The 19,292-nt window shown below is 44.2% G+C and overlaps 1 protein-coding gene and 1 long non-coding RNA gene across 4 annotated transcripts; one reads left to right on the forward strand and one right to left on the reverse strand.

Moving 5' to 3' along the window:
• The first annotated feature begins 220 nt into the window (after positions 1-220).
• On the forward strand, positions 221-17,533 carry SCNN1D (sodium channel epithelial 1 subunit delta). 3 transcript variants are annotated; one of them, XM_072027037.1, is made up of 13 exons: positions 221-354; positions 7,952-8,286; positions 9,112-9,364; positions 10,795-10,988; positions 12,150-12,253; positions 12,660-12,823; positions 13,338-13,436; positions 14,033-14,150; positions 14,312-14,390; positions 14,726-14,783; positions 15,535-15,590; positions 15,890-15,965; positions 16,204-17,533. In XM_072027037.1, exons 2-13 carry the CDS (start codon positions 7,967-7,969, stop codon positions 16,612-16,614), a joined length of 1,932 nt encoding a protein of 643 aa, XP_071883138.1. In that variant the 5' UTR covers positions 221-354; positions 7,952-7,966; the 3' UTR covers positions 16,615-17,533. The 3 variants fall into 3 exon arrangements, with proteins under 3 accessions (XP_071883138.1, XP_005008876.2, XP_071883139.1); XM_005008819.6 differs by lacking the exon at positions 221-354 and adding an exon at positions 1,358-1,518; XM_072027038.1 differs by lacking the exon at positions 221-354 and adding an exon at positions 4,691-4,827.
• On the reverse strand, positions 1,776-9,691 carry LOC106014517 (uncharacterized). The gene is made up of 3 exons (XR_001185906.5): positions 9,478-9,691; positions 6,951-7,031; positions 1,776-3,210 (listed from the first exon to the last, which is right to left on the reverse strand). It is a non-coding gene; the product is annotated as an uncharacterized lncRNA (long non-coding RNA).
• Positions 17,534-19,292: the final 1,759 nt, after the last annotated feature.

Consider the following 19,292-nt stretch of genomic DNA (forward strand, 5'->3'; position numbering starts at 1 on the left):
GGGTGTGATGGAGATACGGGGTCTGTGATTGCAAGGCAGCTTCATCGCTTATGTCCACAGAACAAGAAGTTCTGACTGATGTCCTACAGCCTCTGCCAGTCCTAATTGCCTCAGCATTCCTACAGATACTGCGTCTGAGCTGGAGGAGGATAAAAAGTCCACCGGCAAGCAGGATTTCACCGGCCTGTCAGCCTTCGAAATGGCTGAGGGGTAGGCAGGTCCCAACAGGTGGAACAGCATCTCTGAAGGCCTGTGACTAAAGAACGAGGAGAGCAGAGAACAGGAAGGAAAAGAAAGAGCAGGTACTATCCCAGAGGGATGACAGGAGCAGCTACAGACGTCTTACTCAGACAGGTGAGTGAGTGGAAATGAATGCTTGGTCATACTGGGAGCGAGCAGGATTTTGCTTCTGAAGCTGCATTTTTGACTGTAAGCGCCTCTGGTGGAGGCTTAATGAAAAGCAGGGTTTACGTGGGGCCTTTTCATAACGAGGGGTGTAATTAGGGAACGTTTAAATGGCTGGTGACTAGCAGAACACGCATGTGCTCGCTGCTCTGGCTTCTGGGTTTTGTAGGGATGTTCCAGCTAGCTTCAGCCTTGCTAACTCAGGCGCTGCTGGTGACAAAACCGGAGCACCAGGGAGCTCAGCACAGGTTAAGGAGCCCTCACCTACTGCCTTGAGCAGGTTTGGCAGCCTCTGCAGCACTTGACGCTGCCTTGGCTGGATGCAAACCAGCGCAGAAGGGAAGCTGAGGTACGCCAATGCTATTCTGTTCCTGCAGGCAGAGCTCACTGTGGTTTTGAGATATAGATCCCCTCAGCCACTGCTCAAAGCATCACACAGGTCAAACAATGAACACTGGGGTTCTCTGAAGAGATTTTGGTAAACAGAGAGCTTCAGTTGAAATACCCGGAGGTGAGGAAAGCATCTGAAAAACAGGGTCAGTATGGGAACATTCGGGGCAGGATCAGGAGACATGAAGCAATATTCAAAAGCTCTCCAGGGCAGGGACTGCCATTGTTCTGCCTCTTGCGTGGGGCCGGACAAGCTGTCAGCACTCCCATAATATCTCTGAGCACTGCTCCCTTATCCAGGAGGGCAGCAGAGACCAATTTTGTGTGCAGAAAGGAAGACAACGTGCTTCTGCCTAGGAAGAGCCAGGAGCAAAGGCAGGAGGCAGAGCCCAGTGCATGCCAGCTCAAGCCCATACGCGGCGCAGCCAACCAAGAAGACAAGGAGGAAATGCTGGGAGTTTCCTTCTGCTCGAGTTGCCCACAGGAGTTTGTCCGCCCGTGAGTGGGAGGAGGAATAGACTGGCTCGTCCAGTGGCCATGAAGAAAGCCTTCTGAGGGAGTTTCCACAAAACAGGAGGAGGCAAGTCACACTGATCCCGGCGTGGGGAAAGCCGGGTTGGTATGCCGGGTCCTCTGCAATGAGGGAAAATGTGGGAAGATGGCTTGAGAGAGTACCTGGGGCACTCCAGGATATCAAACAGCACCCATGCAGGAGCAAGTGACGTGAGTAAAGCCTGATTCTCTAAAAAAAATCAAGATGAACTTTGGACTTACAAAGCCTGCTGGAGGCAGGAGGGTGCAGGATCTGCTCCGGCACCCTCCTGCTCCCAGAGGACACGGGTGCCAGGGGCTGCTTTGCTCAGCTGAGGCTGAAGATTGGGGCAGGGAAAGCAGTGGGAATCTCTGCCAGACACAGGCGAGTTCAGGAAAAAGAACAGAAAGTAATGAAACACTTAAGTGTGAGAGAGCACAGTAATAGGAAACAAGTGCAGCAAGGGAGAAAGTTAATAACCGAAGGACGGTTTGTGCAGTTAGTGGACAGCAAATTACAGTGAAGTTTACAGCATGGTGTGGCAGCAAGGAGAGCTGCTAGGAGCGGGGGGGTTGGATGCATCATTTCAGTTTGCTGATTTGTTTTATGCCTCTCAGCTCAAGCAACTCTCAGCCAACTGGGGAAGTCTGTGACCAAGCTGTTGGAGTGTCCTCAGGTTCCTATGGGAGGACAGCTCCAGGTTGGCTTCTCTGAGCTGTGGGGTCACAGCACAGTACCTTGGGGAGGGATCAAGGGGGGTCATTTCCATGATTAAGGAAAGCACTCACACCAGTGTGATCAGACCTCACTGCAACTCCTTGCTCTTACAAGTTCAGACACTGTGGCGTGTAATTCCAGACATTTAAAGTGAGGGTGGACGATGCTATTTGAGCTCTGGAGGGCCTGCCAGACACAGCAGGAGGGACTCAAGCTAGAGATCATTACTACACTCCCCTGTTCAATCTCTGAGACTTTATTATTAATATATTTTTTTATTTTATTTATTTTTACAACTCCGGCCTGTAACAGCACATCTAGTAAGGGGCAGTTTCCCCCCCCCCCCCCAAATGCTCTGCATGCTGCCTGCTAGCTGCACGGTTCATCTGCTTGTATCTAACAAGGGCAATAAGAGGGGTTTACTCGACAGAGAACAAAAATTCCAGCACCAGCTGTCAGGAAATATTCAAAAATAAACAAAAAAATCATCCAAGTGTAGATTTCTGTAAGTGCCTAAGTCCATTCCACAAGGACCATCAATTCACTGATTATCTCCCCTGTCCATGTGAAATAGCTGCAGTCTCTCTCTGCCTGCAGGACATTCTTTGTACCTCTTGTGTTACTCCAAGCGGGTGCTGATACGGAGATAGGCACGTATTCAAGGGCTCCTTCTGTGCGGTCTCATTTTCACTCCTGTTTCAGCAATCCACGAGATGGGTGCAGAACCAAGGGTTGGGAGCATGGGGTAGGGCAGTAGCTATAACACCTCGAGCAAAGCCCAACCTGGCAAAGGGGTGGTGGGCACACACGTTCTCCTTCCCTCTTACAGCATACAAGCACTAACAGATTTTCTGTCCCACTGGAAGTAATTACAGCATAGTCTTTCTCTGCAGCACTAAAGGACTGCATCACGAGTGTTATTTACAGTATCTATTTCTGGATTTTGGATAGAAACACCAACTTTGAACCAGCCCAAGAGTTTTCTTTCCTTCTGCCTGCAGTGCAGGTCATGGGATGACAAATGAGTGAGGGCAAACAGAAAGGGCCTCTTGCTTGAGGGACAGCTGTGTCTGCACATCCAGTTCTTCATTTCCTGCAGGAAAATCTCATGGCTGGCTCAGAAGGCATTGTTCGGATGTGTGGCCAGGCAATCCCTACACCGAGGCCTGCAGCCATAATGAAGCAACAGAATTTGCCTTGTGCGCTCATTGTGCAATAATTTCATTGTCAAAGATTTATTGTTGCCTTTTGCTATTACACAATATAAAAGGAGAGAAAGAAGGGTGGGGGACGAATAAATGAAGATGACAGAAGTAGGTTTTCAGTGTTCGGAGATTTTTAACGAGAATTTAACGGCTTCATCCATCAGTGACAAGTGGCTCTATTGTAACTGTTAACTTCAGAGCCAACTAGATTTCTTTTTAATTTCAAGTTTGCTTTTTACACCCTAAAGTACTGGCTTTTTCAAAATCTAAAACATTTTCCAAATAGTTTTGCAAAATTTCCTTTTAGTACGGAAGAAGGCAAAGACATTAATAGCAGCTCTTTAATTCTTTTAGAACATTCTCTTAACATTGAGATGAATGTTTTTAATGTTATGTTTTTCTAAAATCGAACCCACACAAAACAATTGTTAAAAATGTAAAGAGACCATACAAGGATTTAAATTAATCAAAATCAGAAGAGTATTTTCTCAGTTTTTCCTGATCCTTGTCTCCCTTCGTGAATTCAATTTCACAAGAAATTTCAATTATCTTTTATTTCGCATCTAAAAGTATCTTACAATTTCCAATGTAACAGAAAACCCATTTACTAGGTGATTTTGAAAGGCAGGCAGAAGCTCCGCAGGTCAGATTTGGAGCTCTAAACATTATCCATATCCAGAGTATTTGATATTTTATAACAAGCTCCTTGCAAAACCAACCCAGAGCTGTCTTCCAGCTGGGCAGATGTCAGTATTAATTATACAAGTAAATCAAGGGTTTTTGTTTGTTTTAGGAAGTTTCAGAATACCAAATAATTTTGCTAAAGACTTTTATAAATCTTAACTAAGCGCTATTACAAAAGCAGAGTGCCCTGTTTTAAATCAATTATCATGATTGATAGCTCAGATTGAGTCCATTCAGGTCCCACCATCCGAAGAGCTGAGTTTTTAACAGATGTGGGAGAACCCACTACAGGTGAGCAATAGTTTTGGAGAAGCAGGAAGAAATCCACTGCCACGTGCACCTTACACAGACCGGGTAGCTGATCATTTCAGATTACACCTAGGTATGTAATTCCTGAAGCACACATATAGAAACCCTAATGGCTTCAATTACTAGTGATCATGCAAGCCTCCGGAAACCATGGAAAGAAGGCAGAAAGCTCATTCCTTGATAGGGAAGCTCAGAGCAGGAAGAACCTTCCAGCTCCCATAACTATTTCACTACATATTTATAGAAATTATGGCTAAAAAACTGTTCTGGCCATTAAAAAAAAGGATCACCCCCATCCCCCCCAGTCATACCAACCTTAACTCAAGTGTAACCTTAATGTTAACTTGTTTGTCCAGTTCATTCACTTCCTATTCCCTGGATCATGCTTTGAATAATTCCCATGATTTGTTTTTTAAGACCTGCCCCTTTTGATGTCATCAATTTGATCCATATAGGCTGGACAGCTCCAGCATATCTTCAGTTAGAAAAGGCAGCCAAAGCTTGGGACCGAGACTTGTCTTCTGTCCAGGAAAAAGCTGAAGGCCGAGCTTAGTGCCTACTCTAAAACATAGAGCTCCTGCCAAGGTACGGTAGAGATGTTTTTGAAATTTGGACTTCGTTGTTTTACTGTATGTTTCTGTATAGATGTATGATTTATTTATAGATACAGATATATACAAGGTTAAATGTTTGACTACATGATGTGCGTGTAGGTGTTTAATGTGCTGAGCATTGCGTTGCTGTGATAACCGATGAACATATACCTGTCTGCCATTGCTTTCTGACTTCCACAGGCTCTATAACCTGCAGCCTCTCTCCAGGCACTTACCACAGACAAGACAGTCAACTGTTCACTGTTTTGTTAAGTCCTTGACTGCAATTGCAATTTTTAAATGAATTAGTGGTAGGCTCGCCTGGGAAACCGGTAGAGAGGATGTTCTGTTGCCTGTACATGTGCATTTTGAAAGATTGCCATAAGGTTTTCCTCTTTAGCTGCTTTAAGAATGTTTTCAAATGGTATGAACTAGCTAGCCATAGCCTCAAGAGCCAAATCAGAATTTCTAGGAACTGCACTGCCCCTAAAAGCTATGGTTTGAAAGCTTACAGGTATTTTTTTTTTTTTTAGATTCCAAATTATACATAGAAAAAGTGTTTGACAGATTTACCATTCATTTTTGGTAAATATTGCCTTTTATTCTTTTTCTCATTAGAGCAAGGCTGGCTGTAGTAAGATTATTACAGTAACAAATTTCATTTTCCCATTTTAGTCTCAGTTTTCATTTCCATCTTAAACCACTGTAAATATTCAAGGGCTCATCCAATATATTTGTTAAAATATACTGTAGACTTGTTTTCATTTATTTTTATTCAAATAAAATTAGAAAAGATTGAATAAGATAAAGGCTGAACGCATAATTTGGCCTAAAAATTTAATCTAACAAAAAATGTGTAGCAATTAGTGGTAGCAAGACTACCATGGATTCATTTCTAATTTGCCACAGATAATCCTTTTGAACAAAGAAGCACTCAGATGGAAGCCTTCAGCTGTAAGTCTGGCCGGTAAAATTTGTAGCCAGTGATTCAAAACTATGGCTCTGGGTAGTCTATGGGGGAATAGCAGATCAACCATATCAGCACAATGCAAAAACAAAGTATTTCCCCATAGCAAAAGGGGAAATTCTCATCTCCCACTTCAGTTCTTTATAATGCGTTCTTTTAATTGTTCATGCCTTTTATATTTATATTTATATATATATGTCACTTTGCTTGAGCTTTCCGTATTTGTTCACATGTATTTTAAGAAAACTGAAAAATAATTGTCACGATTAATTTTAACGCATACAGCAGATTCATATGCCCTTGAGTGAATTTTGTGTTATTATTGTGAAATGATAGCTCAGAAAATACAAACTTGGATCTGTCACGGTCTTTGGGGAAAATAACTGGTAATACGCAGGGTTTCCTTGTCAAATAATACACTTGTGTGCTGTTTGTCATAAAGCTGATCTGATGCACAGCTTTCTGAAGTGCAATTCAGTATTACATGATTATTCCTAGTTTTTCTGACATGAAAAATACACAGAAGGGACTTTCTTAATAGCTTAAGATGGTATTTCATTTGAAGCATCCTAGTCCAAGAACCTTTGAGATAAAACCGTGTTTTGACACGGAGAGGTCTAGTTGAGGATGAACGCTGAAGGTCAGGGCATCAGCGTTTATCAGCAGACCTGGGGTACCCTCACTGGCTCCTCAGGCTGAGACAACCCCAAACACTTCGGACCCTTCACTGAGATCTTGGGTCTTGAGTATTTGTTTCACTATTGCAGAGCCCGCTTTGAACCATGCTTTAGTTATTTGTGTGCGCATTTCTTGACTTCAAACTCTGTTAACAGTGTACTTAACAGATTGTTATTTGGAGTTAAGGTTGGAGCGAAGTGTTGCAACCAGCAAAAACTTCTCTTAATAGCATAATAAGCAGGGTGATTCATAGAGTGCTGTCATGTTGGAAACTCACACATTACAGGACTTGATGTCATGTTCACTAAGTGGAAGTATGTCAACATAAATCCTATGTCCAAGCCGGTACTGAAACCTGGGAAGATTCCATCAGTCCATGCTGACTAAAGCACACGAGCATAAATAACATTCACTTTCATCAGCAGAAATTCTGAGATAATCTAGCGTAGCGTAACAGACTTTTTACTTACCATGACGAAGCAGATGTGGATTTTGATTTCCAGTTATGCCACTCTTGGATGATGTTCAATTTCTGTTCCTCATTTTCACACCTGTAAAACAGAGATAAAGATAAGACCCCCTTTATAAAGAGATTTGTAGATTCTTGGAAGAAAGTATTTATGTAAGAGGTAATGGCAAAATTTCTAATGGCAGTAATTAATGTTACTGTGGTCTTCAGAAACAACCAAAGAGCATTTAATTTTAAGTAGGAGCTGCAATGCTCTATCCACATCCCAATTTGGTTAATTCCCTCTGTGGTTTCAGCTGAGGAGTTTCCCTCCACTTCCTTTCCTGAAGATCTGATTGTACTCATTTGAACTATGAAATACATACTGTATTTCATCTCGGAAGTGGCTGTATTTCAGGAATAGCAGACATTAATCCCATTCACTTCCACTCTACAGAATGTCAGACCATGCAATAGTTCAAAACCAGTCCTAATTTCTCCCTTCCACACACTGGAAAGCTGGATTTATCCTTTGATTCCCTGACATAAGGATGAAGCCATACTGCTCATTCTGAGACAATTTCAAGCTTCCTAGCCCAGCACGTTTCACCAGCAATTTACTTATATTAAGGAATTAGTTGCACATCCATTAATAAATGGGAGTAGATTTTTCAGAATTAAGTGTTGGTCCTCAGTATTCTTAGAAAGAAGCAAGCTACACGCTGCTTTGGCTGAAGACTTCTCAGCAGCTTGGGTATTAGTCACATTAACTTTGCATATCCACACTAACAGAGATGTCATAGTGCGTGTGATAAAATCACTTGAAGGTACTTAGGCAGCAGCATGCAGAACATTTGAGTTTTGCTACTCCCTGGTATTCAAACTCTGTGAAGAGGGACAAAAGCCAGCTCATAGCTATTTTCAGCTTTTTGCTAATAAACTCATTCACACCCTGTTTGAACATGTCCACAGATCAACCGTGGTCTCTCTCACAAGCTATTTTCTTTCCTTCTTGTTAAACAGAAACAGACTTAAAGGATGGAGCAGGAAGTGGCAAGAGAGGAGGAAGAGAGAAAAGAAGGCTTGATCGAGTTCTATGATTCCTTCAAGGACATGTTTGAGTTCTTCTGCAAGAACACCACAATCCATGGCACCATCCGCCTCGTGTGCTCGGACAGCAACAAGATGAAAACAGCTTTTTGGACTCTGCTTTTACTCGCCAGCTTCGGCATGTTGTACTGGCAATTTGCACTTATGTTCAGTCAGTACTGGGCCTACCCGGTTGTCCTGACCATGTCCATTGATTCCGAGCCCAAGATGTTTCCAGCAATCACTATCTGCAATCTGGACCCATACAGGTAACATGTTTTTTCCCCTTGGCTATAACCCTGTCTTTAGCTACAAGGGCCTAGAAGGTGACTGAGCGAAGCCTGGAGGAGCTTTGCTGCTGATCCAGGCAGGGTGGGCAGTAGAAAGGCCCGTGAGATGCAGAAGGATTTATTTCCAAACTGGTTCTCAGACCAGATCTTGTTTGGAATTGGGCAACAGTACATAGCAGTTTATCTGATGCACTGATTCAGGATCAGGAGAACTCTGCCTCGACACCTGGTTCGAGTGCTAACTGATTTCATGCTCTGATAAAAATATTCCTTCCCCAAAATACATGGTTACTGCATGTATTTATTCATAGCTAAATCACAGATCACTGGAGTGACTCACACTAATGCTGACTCTGCCTTTTTTTTATTCAGACAAAGGACTTTAATGAAACAATAAACCTTCCGTGGAAGTCTTTCGGAGTATGTTTGTCAAACAAGGCTCATACAGTAGTGGCAATTTATCAAGAGGTTGAAGGAATTGTGTAATTTCCTCAGAAACAATTAAGTAATTGGCTGACAGGAGGGCCTGTTTGTGCAGCTGATGTTGCACGACAGCAAACTTTGAGGTTTTCAGTGGAGGACCCAGAAACTGGAAATGCAGCTGCTGGAGTTCCTAATAAATTAACTCAATGAAATTAGACATGCTGAGCACAGCAGCACAATCACTACCTTTTCTCAGGCAGACATCAAGGTCTGCAGAGACCATGAGAACAGCATTTTATAGTTACTATGAGGCACGTTAAGTGCTTTTGTCTCAAAGAAGCATAGATATTCACACCTAGCAAATATTTCTGGTCCTCACAGATTTGAGCTGGTCAGTGAACACTTGGTTCAGTTGGATCGCATGGCAGAGGAATCTATTGCTTTTCTATACGGCATCAACACAACAGCCAGCTTGTTCCACATGAATGAGAAAAACATCCACATGAGAGACTTGTCAAGCACAGGCAACCTCAGCAGATCCAGCTTCAAACTGAGCCAAAACTTCTCACTACTGAGAACACCTGAGCTCAACAATAAGACAGGAAAGAGACAGTCCCGCGTGGGCTTCAAGCTGGTAAGTGTGTGTCATCTTAAATATATGAATCTGTTCCCAGACAGGGCAGATTTAGAGAGAAGCCAAGGCCAGCAGGGCAGGGACATCTCTTACAGGGCCCCATCACACCTTACCTGAGTGAGAAGAGTGCAAAGATGATGGCCAGCTTTGACCAAAATCCAGCTCATGGCTGAGATCCCAGTGATGAGGCAGGTTCGAGGTCAGGAGGCTTGTCCACAGGTCAGGGTCTGGGTCAACAAGACCTGTGGTGAGGCAGGGACATAGCTGTGGTCTCAATAGAGACCAGCAGTCCTACAGCATCCCCCAAAAACAGCTTAAAGACCCCAAGCTGAGCTTAAATGGGCTCCTGGCCCCAGGTGGAGGCCCCAGGTGAGGCTGCTCAGGGCTGTTAAGGTCTATAGGGACATTCAGGGCCCTGACAGAGATCTCACCAGGTACATTCAACAAGTCAGTGAAAAAAATAGGTAGTTTTAGTGATGTGTAATGGCAGCTTGGAGGATATTTGAGGAGGAGTCCATCCCTATATCATCATCATTTTGTGCTGATTGCCATGGTTCTTGTCAAGTGAAGCAATAAAAACTTCAGCGGCCTTACACAACTCACCCACCTGTAACATCCCTCTGGCAGTAATGAATTTGGTACAGAAAGGTAGCAATAGGCTGTGGGAATCATTGTACCCCTTTCTAAAATTATACAAAACATCTACACTTAGCAGGTGAGCCCAGAAATAACAGAGAATGAAGAGCCCATATAAAATAACAAGAATTTCCTCAGTGTCTAAATGCTGTGGTACTGGGGCACTAGAATTGTCACAGATAACACAAGACATGACAATAAATAATCAAGACAATGAATACCACAAATGGGTGCTTGTTACTTTGGAGAATAACGTGAATGCTTCAACTCCTTCATCTCATGAACAGAATTAGCACAGACCTAAGAGCAACAGCTCTGAGAGAGAAATTGATGTGGCTTGAAAGGCCAGCAATTTTTGCCTGATGATTATCGCCCTGCCCTCTCCTGAGGTCCTTCACCAAGCACACTTTCACCAGAACCTGTGGGTGTTCACCTGTCTAAGGCCTGAGTAAGAACAAAGAAAGCGTCTCAGGACTTGGTCCATGATTCATGGGTTGTAGAGAATTCCTACCACCCCTCTCCTTCTTTCTCCCAACGTACTTGAGTTTGCTCCTCTGCTCTCATCTGTCTCTTTTCCCCACTGAGACCACTGAGATGAAGGAGCACACCTCACCTAGTCTCAGGGAGAGAAGGTGCTTATCACATAGCTAAAGTGCTCAGACACTTCATTTTCTGGAAAAATAGAGGTTCTCCACGTCCTTATATGTGGTATTTCCTTTGCCCCCTGATCTCTGTCACCCTCAAGCTGTCATGGCCTGGTTATGCTGAATGGTTCCTCTCTTCTTTTTTCCCAGTGCAATGCCACAGGTGGGAACTGCTTTTACAAGACCTATTCATCTGGGATGGATGCAATTCTTGAATGGTACAGGTTTCACTACATGAATATCATGTCCCAGCTGCCGGTTATAATCAACATCTCTGATCACGAGGAGCAGATAGAAGATATGGTCTACTCCTGCCAGTATGATGGGGAGCCCTGCAGGCCCAGGTATGTTGCTTCCTGAGGTGCTGACTGCGATTTCAGCAAAACTCAGGGACTTGAAACTGAGCCTGTAGGGTGAGGCATCGCATCTCATGGCAAACTGCCAGACTCAGCTCTTGGTGGAGACCTGACTCAAAGAAAGAGCCGCCTGTCATGATCAAAGCACAGAGCTAGGAACCTAGAAACTGGCGTTGCCCCATGAGTTGCCTCTGTGATTGGTAGTGAGTGTATTAGGCTGTCAAAAAAGCCTAAGGGAAATTCAGCAGGAACTGAGACTTCACTAGTACAGGGATGTGCTGACTGTATTGGATGATAAATAGTGAATGATTGCCTGCATGGGTGGAAAGGAGCGTAAAAGTGGGGACTGTTTTTACTGGAACAATAAAAAGTGGGGAGAGAATGGGAAGCATAAGGGTCTCATTGCTCTTACCATGTGACTTGGCCTTTGAGCACAAGGATTGCTCTTAACCTTTATGCCAGGAGGACTCAGGTTAATGCCAACAGGGTCTGATGGTCTTTCTGCACCCTTTTGTGCCTTGATGCAAAGAAGTGGGCCTGCTGCCTAGCACAAAAGCAAAGTTGTAGTTTCTAATTCTTTCATGCCTATGGTTGACTTGCCCAGGGAAGTTCATCATGACCCTAAGTGGTATAATTTTTAAGTGTACAAGGAGAGAGAAGCTCTTTGTCTTAATGATTGGATGCCCCATCCCTGGGAGTTTTTAAGGACAGGTTGGATGGGGCTTTGAGCAACCTGATCTAGTGGGAGGCGTCCCTGCCCATAGCAGGGGAGTTGGAATTAGATAAACTTTAAGGTCCCTTCCCACCCAAGCCATTCTGTGCTTCTGTGTTCAGAACACAGAATTGGTCTCGTGTTTCAGCCTGCCTGGATTTTGGGACAGGCAGGAAACAAATGAATCTGTTTGGTAGAAGGAAACACAGGTCAGATCTCTGAATTTGACTCCTGTATTTGCCACTCTGGCTGTAACCTGCAAGCATTGAATCTCTGAGCAGCTAATTTTTCCTGTTTTTTTTGGTGAATTAGTAATTCTTTCCTATAGGCACCCCTGTACATACACACACCCCCCATACACAAAACACATGCATTGTAGAAGTAAAGGCATTCTTACACTTGTAATTAAAACCTATCAAAATCTTTCTTGGTTTCAGTGACTATGTTCACTTTCACCACCCAGTCTTCGGAAGCTGCTATACTTTTAACAGCAAGGGAACAGACTCCTTTTGGACAGCAACAAAACCAGGAATTCCTTATGGTATGTTACGTGACAAAGGGTGGGATGAGGTAAAGTGAACGTAATTTGACTATGGATTAAATGTCTGTCTTCTATAAATGTCTTACTGATATATAGCCCTCCCTTCTAGTCTGGTAGCACGAATTATGTGCTGTATTTGGTGCTTCACTAGCCACATGTATATGATGGCCGTATCAGCTAGTTACATAACAGAATGATGTCCCAGGTTTCAGGCAGAACATTATTACAGTTTTGGAGTAGGCTGGTGCAACAGCTACCCGACCATTCACCAGGTCTCTAAGGAAAACCAGTGCGTCTTCTGTGAGCTAAGAGCAATTTCATCAGTGCTGAGAATTCAAGATGTGGTGACGTTCCTATTTCAACCCCAAATAAATTGTTACAAGCTTCCCTTTTCTGTGGTTTACAGGACTTTCCCTTATCCTGAGAGCAGAGCAGAAGGATCACATCCCACTCCTGTCTACAGTAGCAGGTGTGAAAGTGATGATACACAACCACAATCAGACACCATTCCTTGAGCACGAAGGCTTTGACATCAGACCAGGCATTGCAACCACCATAGGCATTCAGCAGGTTAGTCACTTGCTCAAGAGCATTATTTCTTTTCCTTCTGATGGCAGAAAGTTGCAAGGAGACGAACTCTGACTGACTCACACAATGGGCTTGTGAGGCTCTGTTGTTCACTTTGACTCTGCATGCAAGCCCATTTTCTCTCTCCACTGTGCTCGGGTTCCCATAGGTAAAACAAAATTATTCCAACTGTACAAGTGACCTTTTGGTCCTCAGTACATTGGGAAGACTGAATTGTTTTTACACTGAGGCTCCTCCACCTTGGTGTATCTCCACACAAGGGGCTTCATGTGCCTGTAAGGATGAGAACAAACATCCAAAAGTGATTGGGTTATGTTGATGTGATGAGTTACTGCTTGTCAGCTGAGCCATAGTGACTGACCAAATATATATATATATATATAAGCTTACTTTCTGTCCTTGATATATATGGTGCTCCATACAGTTACGTTTAGATGGTAATGGCTAGGGCCAATTAAAGCTTCTAATCACTCAGGCCTCTTTTCTGTGTCCACAGGATGAGGTGAATCGCCTGGGTGGCAATTATGGGAAATGCACGACTGATGGCAGTGATGTGAATGTTAAACTCCTGTACAACAACTCCTACACCCTACAGGTATTGTCAGAGTGGCTGGCTGAGGCCCCAGCTTACTCAGAGCGGATAAATACCAAAAAATCCATAACTTACTCTCCAGAGAGCTTTTACAAATCAGTAGGATCACTGCTGGAGATAACAGTGATTTATGCCATCCAAAAGTAGCTCACAAACATGGTGTTAGAGCTGGGAATGTGTTTCACTGAGCAGGGGATACTGGGGCTCTCCCCAAATTGTGGCACAGGGGAGATGAGGCAGTGAACCAGCCAAGGCTGGGAGGTCCTGTTCTGGGAGGATGTTCTTGGGCCATCAGGTTTTTGATCTTGTAAGAAGTTGATACTGGCTCTGGATGCTTGGGCTGTTTAACTGAGATGTTACAGGACATAATCAGAAAGAGATCTGTCTCACTGAGTTCCATGATGTTCTCAGAAGGAAAGTCGTGGAGTGAAAAATTAAGACCTTTTGCCTCAGCTTGCCCTAGTAATGGCTGGCATCTTTTTTGCAGTCATGCAATCTGTACATCTCCTAGCAGCTGCACGCAATTGTCTGAAGGTTTGGGGAATTTCTGTCTGATCCATTTTTTTTTTCCTTTTTTTTTTTCTTCTTTTTTTTTCCAGGCTTGTCTGCATTCCTGCTTTCAGCACATAATGGTTCGAAAATGTGGCTGTGGCTATTACTACTACCCACTGCCTCCCGGTGCTGAGTACTGTAACTACAACAAGCAACCTGCGTGGGGTAAGAGCAAAACACTTCTGTCCTGTCCTTGCCAGCAGGGAACGCCTCCCTGGCACAGTCACAGCTTACACGGCTCCTTAGATTGCTGCCCTTCCACTCTGTAGATGCCTTCCATTTCCTGAGGAAATGTCTGAGTGTGTTTCTCTCATTTTTTCCACCAGGTCACTGCTTTTACCAGCTTTACAACAGGCTCAGAAATCATCACCTGAATTGTTTTGACCAGTGCCCCAAGCCTTGCCGGTAGGTCACAAGAGCAGAGCACAATAAGTGCCAGCATTCAAAATAGAAAGAGAGAATTTTAAAGCAAAATATCAAATACCTTGGTTTTGACCACATCAAAGAGGAGTTCCAGGATTTTCAAACTGTTCTAGTTTTGTTTTTTTTTTTTCCCAATCCAAACAGTTCTCAGCCAACCTCTGGTTTTGTTCTCTAAGCTGATTAGCAAAGCTTTTTCCAGGGTCCTCAAGATCAGCTCCTAGTATTTCTGCTTTGGGCAAGCAGTCAGCTTGTTGAACTCCTTCACTTCTAAATGCCAAGAGTCATAGTGATTATAATCTCCATTTTTATTTTAACAGGGAATCGCTGTACAAGGTGTCTGCTGGGACAGCTAAATGGCCATCAGCAAAGTCTCAGGTAATCCATACAGACAATGGCTTAGTTTAGAGGTGAAGCTGTATCTAGTATGTTTGCAGGCACATTAAGGATGAACACAAAGAGCTGGGCAGCAAAAGCAAAGTAGTCCAAGACCTGAGCACAGTGTAATGCCTCCATAGCTGAGATGTCAGACTGAGAGTCTGGAGAGACAAATTCAGCTCCAGTTCTGATCCAAATTTCCTTGTGACCTGAAAAAAATTCAGCTCACTGCCTGAGTTCCCACCTCCAAAACGGTGATAAGGACTTTCTGCTTCCAGTGGGTGTTGTGGTATAATCACTCACGCATTGCTGTTTGTGAGATCCTGCAGGCTGCAATGGAAACTCTGTGAGTCAGTAGATGACCTCTTGCCATTTCTTATGCTCTAATGCTAAATGGTCATTCAGGCTGTATGGCCAGGTAATTAATTCATGTGAAATAGATTACAATCAGGTGTAAATGCAACCCATACATTTTTAAAAAGGAAGTGATTTAGTGGGGTTGCCGTTAAAGGCGGAATTTAAGAATCAAAATATTATATACACCTGAAATATCAGTGTGTAGCCCCTTGCTGTCTGGTAAATATAGATAGCTGTTACTCCACAGCTACTACCATATGCCATTAACCAATTAACTACATCCTTTTTCCTTATTAGCAATACCCATTTTATTGCTTATGAAATCTACCTTTACAAAATATTAAACACACCAAAATTCAGAAGATTGCCAGTAACATACATATATCTGTTGCAGGACTGGGTCCGCCAAGCTCTAAGGCATCAGAATGGATATAACTCTACTAGCAACAGGTTAGTTACTGAGAAAGGTATTATGACAATTGTGGATTATCTTCATCCTTAGAGAACTCTGGAGGACAAGAGAAAAATGCACAGGTTCCTCCGATAAATATGCCATCTTTCCTCACAACACTGTAAGACAGTCACTTCTGTAACCTGTTTCTAACCTAATTTCCCAAGCTAATGTTAAACTCAGGAGGAAAGCTTGAGCAAGTGGGGAAACTTACAGTTAGCCCACTAACTAACTTAGCCCATTAACTAACTTAGCTAGGTGTGGGCACCTTGCTAACTGCTCCTTTTCTCCAACGCAGGAAAGACATCGCCAAGGTGACTATCTTCTACAAGCAGCTCTACTACCAGTCTGTGAACGAGTCTCCTTTACTCTCAGTAGGTTGCACTAAACCAGCTCAAAACATTTTTACCTCTTATTAATTATGGTGTGCTGTGTATGGTTGGAGGGAGGATTATTTACAGCCCCCAGGATGGGTGGGATTTCCTCTTGAGGAATAAACTTGAAAATGTCATAGTTCACACAGTCACACAGATGACAAATAGCTGACAGATCTGCTGGTAACATGCAATAATTCCATGTTTGGTAAATGTGGTCTTTTGATCCTTTCCACAGGATAATTTGCTTCTGTCCAGCATGGGAAGCCAATGGAGTCTCTGGTTTGGATCCTCAGTGTTGTCTGTAGTGGAAATGCTTGAGCTGCTCATAGACACACTGGTCTTGTCTCTCCTCTTCTGCTATCAGAAGGTCTGGTCAAGGAAGACGTTAGAAGTAGCTCACACTCCTTCCGTCCCTAACATGAGCTTGACCCTAGAAAACTACCGTGTTGTGCAAGAAGCTGGCAAAAGGGCTGATCCTGCTCATACTCACCCCTCTGGAGTGACTATTGCCATGGACAGCAACAGTGACCTGCATCTTCACCCCCCCTCCAGCAAGGTGGAGATGCCAGAGAGCCACCCAGATGTGGTGTTTAATGGATTTAGATATATGAAGGACAGCTCTTTGGAAACGGAGCTAAATCACTAAGGCTTATGTGCCCAGAGGAGTGGGAGACGTGGAGCTCCCCTAATGCTCAGGTGCCATCAGAAAGGCTGCAAACAGAAATGTTCTGGAATCACCATCTGTGAGCACCGAAACACCACACTGGGAGCTTAGGAATCTTCCAGCTGCTACGGGTTCGTTATTAAACCATCCCTGTGTCCTGGATACAGGCATCATGCGATGTTCTTTTGTTCTTAATGAGTATCTGGGGAGGGGAGAACTCTACTTCTGCTCTCTGGGCAGTCATCCTGTCCTCATAAAAGCCTATTCATAGCTTCTAACTTTTAAACCCTTATGAGGAAATCAGTCTGTGGCATTAGACAGGCCCATCTGCATTTCACAAATATACTCAAGAGGAAAGTCAGCCTGCCTTCTAATGGAGAGATTTCCAGTGGAGGCTAAGGAGTGTGCGCTCCTACCAGCCAGCGGTGCCTTGAGGATGGCAGAGGATGCAGTAACAAGAGCCTGCTCTGATCACAGCTTCGCCTTCAAGACACCTCTGTCCTTGTCCTACTGCTGTTGCATTTTGAGCACCATGCACAGAATGCTTTCAGACTGAGCCCAGATTATTTCAAGCGAGACTCGCTGTCGTAGAGGAGAGGAATTAGAAGAAACGGGGTCGATGACTTTTTTTCTGTCACAGAAGAAGCATCTGAATTATTTAGAAGATCAAAACAATGCTGCATTTTTACTGCAGCCAATTTGTAAACAGAGCTGTTTTAATGTTAATATTTGACAGTAACTTATGTGTACATAAAATAACATATTTATTTTTGATGATGACATTTGCACAGAAGCGTTTTAGTCTGTTACAATCTTGTTATGACTTTCTGCAGAAGACAAGAATTGACAAGCAATCAACGAGCTTTGTTTTGTAACTTTTTTTTTTTTTTTTTACATAATAAAGTGCTCTGAGTACAGACCATGACTGGAGATTTAGTTTGTTTTTCTTTTTGCTGCTCTGAAATGCGAAGGTCTCTCATTGTGCCACAGTGCAGCGTCCTGTGACTGGGGCCAAAGGGCTTGGTGCTGGCTTTCTGGAGAAGCCAGAGTGAACACGAGGGGATTTACTCATTGTCTTTGGCTTCTGTTTTGGCAGCCAGACCTCCGAGTGCCTGTTTGGGGCCGGTACAACGGCAGTCCCCCTGTCCTGGAACAAAACACCCACCCGCTGAAGGGCACTATCGGGTAATAACAGCTCCCCGTGGCAGCTGACGCAAAGCCCAGCCCAAAGCCCCAGGGAAGGCAAAGGGTTCAGGTGTCCCAGCCGTGGCTCTGTGACCAAACCTCCCTTGATGCAGGAAAGGTTTCAGATTTACCCTGCAATTCCAGAGATAATTAGGCACCCGCATCCCATTAGTGACATCTGTGCTCGTACATTGGCTGCCCGATGTTCTAGGACAATTTCTGCCACCGTTCCTGAGCTCGTTTTCACCTGGAGATGAACCCCTGTAGCTGCAGGGGACAAGATAAGGGAGAGATCCAGAGATCCCAGGCACTCACCTCCAGCGGTGTGGCCACCTGGAGGCTCTCAGAGATGTTTTATGCCTCTGGCTGCCAGCAGACATGGCCTGGAGAGCGACTGGGAGTGCAGGCCCAGGGCTGGTAGGAGCTGCATAGCTCTGAGGCACGGCATCTGTCATCAGCATAGCGATGCAGAAAGTGTTTCTGCAGCCGTGTCCTTGCTGCAGGAGGAGAGGACGGGTCCCTCTGTGGGTCAGGGACCCCTTCCACACACCGGTGTCCTCCCCAGCTCCTGGGTGGGCACTGCAGGCCGTGAGGGTTGGCTCCTTCACCGTATGGAAAGTGCAGGCCCAAAGGGCATCAAGAATGACTCCCTTCGGACTTCTACCATGGCCGTTACCACCAGCCAGGCTGTAACCAGGGCCTGTTGATTTTCAGGCACAGAAATGCTGAGGAAAGGCCCAATTTTGTGCCTGCCACGCAGCCATCTTGGCCAACCTGGGCCTTCCAATTCCTTCTGTTCCCCCAAAGCAAAAGCAGATTCCTGTGTGCTCCCTTCCTGGGGAAGGAAAGCTCTTTTTCTCCAGTTATGAGGAGAAAATTGTCACTGTAAAGGCTCACTGAGGCTCCTCTCTCCCAGCACATGGCAACACTCAGACCTGACTCCAATTATATGAATCCTGCTACAGGGTGAAGTATTAGCCCTGGATTTTTAAGATACTTGAGCATTTAAGTCAGTAACGAAGGAGAAAGGCAGCCTTTTGCAGCTCTGGACTTCAGTAATTACCTTTTGGTCTTCTGTGTATTTATCCTTGTGAGGCTTGTATCTCTGTACAGTGTCCATTTTAGTCATGAAATAGAAATGCAGTAGGAAAAAAAGGATGGCACAAGAACAGGGCAGGCAGCAGGCCAAGTCTCTCCAAACCCCTGTGCTTATAATTTTGCTGCAAGACCATGCAGCGCTTCCGTAAGTGCCTTAAATGACTGCAGTGCTCCTGGTTTCAAGGTGTCCTTCCTATTTAAGTCCTTTATTGAGTTCATGAGCCTACCCTGATCCATTAATTTCTATTTATAGGGATCTGATTGTCCCTCCACAGGAAAACACGAAGCTCTTAACAGCACTTCTTTATTCTGTACCTGTTTTCCACGCTAGGTATGATAGAAATCATGAGGCCAGGCCACTCTTTCTTTTCTTTTTA

Source organism: Anas platyrhynchos, chromosome 22 (genome assembly GCF_047663525.1).
Source record: "Anas platyrhynchos isolate ZD024472 breed Pekin duck chromosome 22, IASCAAS_PekinDuck_T2T, whole genome shotgun sequence".
In the NCBI taxonomy this organism is placed as follows: Eukaryota; Metazoa; Chordata; class Aves; order Anseriformes; family Anatidae; genus Anas; species Anas platyrhynchos.

Excerpts from the sequence above, each read along its gene's own strand:
- SCNN1D (XM_072027037.1), top strand. The coding sequence starts at position 7,967 with ATGGAGCAGGAAGTGGCAAGAGAGGAGGAAGAGAGAAAAGAAGGCTTG. Across the intron at positions 14,391-14,725 it reads CAGTGCCCCAAGCCTTGCCG|GGAATCGCTGTACAAGGTGT; the intron begins GTAGGTCACAAG and ends TTATTTTAACAG. Across the intron at positions 15,591-15,889 it reads TATAACTCTACTAGCAACAG|GAAAGACATCGCCAAGGTGA; the intron begins GTTAGTTACTGA and ends TCTCCAACGCAG.